General features: G+C 37.3%; 1 protein-coding gene across 2 annotated transcripts in view; it reads right to left on the bottom strand.

Annotated features, from left to right (window-relative positions):
- Positions 1–2094: 2094 nt before the first annotated feature.
- LOC110101281 (tRNA:m(4)X modification enzyme TRM13 homolog) overlaps positions 2095–6000 on the bottom strand; it is a 49302-nt gene continuing 45396 nt past the window's right edge. For both annotated transcript variants that reach the window (XM_028691663.1, XM_020829115.2), the window contains exon 9: positions 2095–2535. In XM_028691663.1, coding sequence (XP_028547496.1) covers positions 2289–2535 — 247 coding nt within the window. In that variant the 3' untranslated portion in view covers positions 2095–2288. The remainder of the gene's footprint in view (positions 2536–6000) is intronic.

Below are 6000 nucleotides of genomic sequence, written 5' to 3'. Positions count from 1 at the left end.
AATGAAACATTTATGTTCAGTGTGATGTTAAAAGATATGTGTTGCTTTATAGAATTGACCATAGCTTGAAGCCTTTTCCAAAACATAGATGGGTTCTTGGGTTAGGGGTGTCATAAGGATATGTATTTTGATCTCCACCATTTGGCCAATTGGTTTTGTGAGTTCAAAAATCTCCTAATCATGGTTCAATTGTATGCAAATGTTAAGGATAATAATGATGAGATGTTGAGGCCACCTTTATGCTAAAGCCTGCAAGTATTCATCCAATAAATAAGCTGAATCTTTTTAGCATTGATGTCTCCATGAAAGAGGAAGCGCACACATAGTAGATTCAGTGTGTTTGAACAAGAGTTGGGCAAGATAGCACCTCTTATCCAATAATCTATAAATTGGCATATACTAAAATTCAAGAACTGAATACGGCTAGTAAAAGATAGACTTTTGGCTTTCCAATGGTTCAAGAGAGTAGGCTTTTTGAATGAGGAATTGGTATCAAGAAATAAGAATCTTTTTCATGGATATAAGAATGCCAAGATATTTGAAGGAACCATCACTAATAGGTAGATTGAGAATAGAGCTATGACCCTCCTTATTAGCAGTTTGTTTGAAAAATGACATGACACTTTTAACTGCCTTAATTCTCACATGACCGCAAAATCCATAATTCATTTAATGGAGTTTAGGTTTTGGGGAATGCCTTTCCCAAAATTAAGCAAGTCGTCTGGATATAATAAATGAGATTATAGTGAAGTTTCCCCCAATAATTCTAGTGAAGGTATTGCTGCATTTGTGGCTCTAAAAAAAGTTGTGCAGACAATTCATAGCTATGTAATATAAATAAGTTGAAAGAGAACAACCTTGGAGCAAATTAGATGATGAACTAAAATAATCTTCCAAATCCCCATTAAGGCAAATAGAGAAGTTAGCCTCGTAAATGCAAGCTTTAACACAACCAATAAAGGAAAGAGGAAAGCCTTTTTGTCATAATATAGAAATGATGAAGTCTATGAAAACTATGTTGAATGTTTTGTGAATATCAAATTTGGCACCAAAAAAATCTTCTCTTCTTAAAATTGAAGTCCCCTAAAATTTGCTAAGATAATTTTATCATGAGATAGCCTGTTCTGAATAAATTCTTATTGACTTCATGGATAATGTTTTTATTTTTATTTTTATTTATTTATTTATTTTAACCCACTGAGTGGCCTATACATTAATATAGGAAAAATTAAAAAATCCTTAAAAGAATCTCAAGCTCACTAATGCTCAAAAGAACTACAAAAAATAAAATAAAAGAAAAAAAACCTACGCACTAGAGTTCCCTACTAGGAAAAAATACAAAATACCTTAATTACATTATACGGTGCACAAGAGCGAGCACCCAAAAAGAGGTAAGCAAACAAAAATCAGCATCCACAGCCAGCTTCCAATCCAATAAACCGCCATAACAAACAACTGCACTAAAAAAATTCTACCAAGATAAAAATAGCACAAATAAAACCAAAAGCTAGCAAATTGATAGATCCAGCACTTATCCACATAAGAATTAGTAAGAAGGCACTAACAATTGTTAAGGCAGCCAAGATCGTCATAAGGAAGCCCAAAAAACACATTAGCATACGCACAGGAAAGGACATAGGGTTTAAATGACTCCAATTGCTCAACAATGTGCCTGGTACAATTCAACCAAGTAAGGCAGCACAAAGCCCACACTAACCGAGCACAGCAACAAGGAAAAAAGCCACATCCGAAATTATAATAATGTGAACACATGGCAGCAAACAAATAGCACTCCAGATTAAAACCAGTCGCCCCACGGCTCAGAAAAAAGGAATAAACATTTGAGCCTTTGAGGGCTCAAATTTTTACAATAATTTTATAGGAGTTGCACAGTAAAAAAGCTCTAAAGCCGGAAATTGAGCTAGCACAAAGGCCTTTGCAATTTTTTGGAAGATTACTATTGGAAAATAAATATTTTATTGCTTCGCTGATATCATTGGCAATGATATCCTAAAATAAAAGTGAATAGCACATTTTAGATATTAAATATAAAAATATGAGAGCTTTAAATATTATAAAGAGATCTTTGCTATATGTGATAAAACAAATTATTAGAACAACACAACACAAAAGATTACAAGGCATGTGTACATCAACTCATCATATAAACATTCAACCATATAATTAAAAATTATAAAAATTCTATTTCAAAGAAAAATTATTCCTTTGAACCGGAAGACCAAGAACATAGATGGTCAGAACAAATGTTTCATTTTGTACTTCAAAAACTAACGAGATTTTGCTAACAACAAATGATTCTCGGGAGAAATTCTGTGAGGCACATACTTCACAAGCACTGCATCTAATCCTTGTTCTCTAAGCCAGAGGACCCTCCCCATATCAATAATATCTTTGCACTTGAAACCAAAAGCAGCTCTGTCCACAGCTTTCATGTTTCTTATAGTTTCTTCAACGCTTCTGTCACCCATGAAATATTCAACTGGACCAAAGAGTTTTTGAACTTCATTCACTTCCCTGTTTGCAGTAAAGAAAGTGAATGTAAGGGTGAAAATAAAAAACCAAGACAGGTTTTTTGAAATATTAATACAAAATGTGACTTTGATGGGTATTTTTAACATGTAGTGCAAAGAAATATGAATTTGAATGTCCCCTCTATTCCTCTTCCACTTCTTCTCATTAATCAATCGTTTTAATTCACTACAAGAATCCAACATTTCTTTTTTTCCAAATAACTGATAATGCGTCACCCTGGAAGAGAGTGAAGTTAACTCGATAAGCTAAACAGAATGCTTGGTTACTTCATCCAACAAAACTCTCTTCGAGAAATAGTTAATTGCAGTTAAAATTCACAAACAAATTGGTTTTCTATACATAATAAATGGTATTTGCAAGGTAAAGAAGCACTAGTCATTATTGGAGAATAGATAAAAAGTAATTCAAACACGTACAATACAACAAAAAGGGACGAAAAAAAAAAAAAAGATCAACATATCAAAATACTAAAAAATTTATATGGATTCATTGATGAATATATATATTATAGGACTCGAGCCCCAAAATCGTCAAACAAACGGTAAAATTCAGCAAACTCATATATTTTATTGATAAGAAAAAGAAACACGAACAAGCAAGTTGCAATGATCCTCTTTCAAATCCTAAGCGCCATTAGAATCACCAAAAAAACAGTGGACAACAAAACCTCACAAAATTCTGCATACCAAAAACATAACCCTAACTCTAGGATAAATCAACTACTTAAAGCAAACAATAAACAAGAAATACCAAAACAGCCCTCCACCAATTCCCTCTCAAATCTACCATATTTCATTAATTATTTCCCTCCCAATTAGCCCTCAAATCTTCTTTCTTTAGTTAGGAATCATTTTCTAATTAATTCCTTCCCAAATCAACCCACAAATCTACTCTCTTCAATTAGGAAACATCTCCTAATTAATCATCCTCCTAGCCGCCCCCTCTTCCTTGCATCAAACCCTAGGCCCCACCCAAATGGGGGGGCAGAATCTAGCTGGGGTGGACCTCATTTCTGCCTGGAGTAAACCAGGGTGGGTACCTTTTGGACCGGTTGGATTAGTCCCTCATGGACCGATCTAACAATACTCCCCTCAAAAGTACCAACTTATCTTCAAGGTGGAAAGAAGGGAAATGTTGCTAAATAGTCTGGTAGGACTAACATGTGGTTTCGTACTCAGTAAGATTCTTCCACCTAATTAACACTTCATTGCTTTTCGTCACTCCTTGGCGCATTCCTTTGACCTCCAATGGCTCCAACAACACCTCCATATCATCCATCAAGGTTGGGGTAAGTGAAGAAGATGGAATGTGCTCTCCAATCATCTTCGCAACTAGGAAACATTAGGTTGATGGTTGACAATGGTGGTAATTGTAGGCAATATTCCACGGCACAGATGGGCTCCATTATCTCTTAAGGACCAAAATAGCAGGTAAACTCTATCCCTTATTTCGAATTGAATGTCTCAGCTTTGTGCATCTACGTGCCTCTTCATAGTTTGTTGAGCTCTCAATATATGTCCCTCAGCTCTGCCAAGATTTTGCCTATCTTCCAAGTAATGCTCTACTGATGCCACCGAGTGCTACCTTGTCCATAATGTATCATGTAAGGCAAATCTCTTCCGTATAACACTTTAAACGATGTTGTCTGAGCTACCGAATGATAAGAAGTGATATACCAATACTCTATCCATGCCAACCATTTTTCCCACAACTTTGGTGTATTCGATACAAAGCACTGAAGATAAGTTTTCACACTACGAATAACCACCTCTATCTGTCCGTTCATCTGAGGATCATAAGCAATATTCCTTTTCAGAACAATCCACTGCATCTTGAACATTTCCTTCCAGAACTGGCTCAGAAAGCAATCAAATACAACTGATTCGGGTATCCCATGTAGGCTCACCAACTCCTCATAAAGCCCGTTGTTACTGATATTGTTGTATAGGGGTGGCGAAGGGGAATGAAATGGGCATACTTACTCAACCAATCCACTACCACGAGTATCATAGAGTATCCTTCTAACCTTAGCAACCCTTTAATAAAGTTCATGGTCACCTCGTCCCATACCTTTTCTGGCATAGCTGAAGGCTGGAGGAGCCCTCCTGGAGACATCGCTAAATTTGTGTGCCTTTGACATATATCACAGCTAGCCAGAATCTTTTTGACATCCTTCTACATACCCTCCCAATATAGCTCTGCAAACAACCAACGATATATCTTTTTGACCCCCGAATGTCCCCCAATGAGTGTCCCATAAAACTCCTGAAGCAAGCAAGGAATGTAAGGAGAGGTCTTTGAAAGCACAAACCGCCCATGATGAAGCAACTTTGTCCCACCACTGAATATCCCAAATGGCTATCCTTATTTTCCACCAACGCCTCACTAATTTTCCTCAACCTTACATATTGTTTGCTCTCTCTATCTCCTCAATGCCTCCTAGTCAACCTCTAAGGGTATATAGACAATGCCATCCTCTAGAGCTCTCTCATGCACCTGGATAAATCATCTGTTGCTTTGTTTTCAACCCCAGTTTGATATAGAATCTCGAAATCATAGCCCATAACATAGAAAGCCACCTTTGATGCTCCTCAATTGACCATTTCTCTACTCAAACAAATACTTCAAACTCCTCTGGCCAGTTCTAACAAGTGAAGTGACTTACTAGTAAATAAGGCCGTCATTTCTGAATGGACAACGCAATCATCATCAGCTCTCTCTCTCATAGAATGACTTGAGTTATGCCCTAGCTGTCAACACCTGACTGAAAAAGGTCACTGGTCTCTGGTTCTGCATGAGTACCACTCCCAACCTAAATCCCGAGGCATCTGTCTCAACTACAAAAGGCTAGCTGAAATCTGAGAGAGCTAATACTAGCACACTGGTCATAGCTTTCTTCAACTACTAAAAAGCCTGGGTGGCTAACTTTCCCTAATTGAAGTTATCCTCGAGTTGTTCTGTCAACAACTCTACTATAGACCTGCATCATTTCACAAATTTTTGATAGTAGCAAGTGAATCCCAAGAATCCTCCCAGCTCCTTTAAAGTCTTGGGTATGGGTCATTTGAGCATGGCCTGAAACTTACCCTGATCAACTGCCACTCCCTCCTAAGATACAACATGCCCTAAATACTCCAATTTTGGCTGGGTGAAAGAACACATATTCTGATTGGCAAACAAAGAACACTCTCTTAAGGTAGACAACTCAACCCCCAAATGTTCCAAGTGCTCCCTTTCAAACTGCCATATACCAATATCTCGTCAAAAAATACCAGCATAAACCTTCGCAAGTAAGGCTGGAATACCCTATTCATCATAGACTGGAAAGTGGTCGGTGTATTGGTGAGGCCAAAAGGCATCACCAAGAGCTCATTGTGTCCCTTATGCGTCCTGAAAGTTATCTTGTGGGTGTCTCCTAATCGCATTATGATCAGGTGGTACCTGGAC

The sequence above is a fragment of the Dendrobium catenatum genome, unplaced genomic scaffold (assembly GCF_001605985.2).
Source record: "Dendrobium catenatum unplaced genomic scaffold, ASM160598v2 original_scaffold_43362, whole genome shotgun sequence".
In the NCBI taxonomy this organism is placed as follows: Eukaryota; Viridiplantae; Streptophyta; class Magnoliopsida; order Asparagales; family Orchidaceae; genus Dendrobium; species Dendrobium catenatum.
The sequence above is the reverse complement of the archived record's forward strand: the minus strand, read 5'-3'. Positions and strand labels throughout refer to the sequence as shown.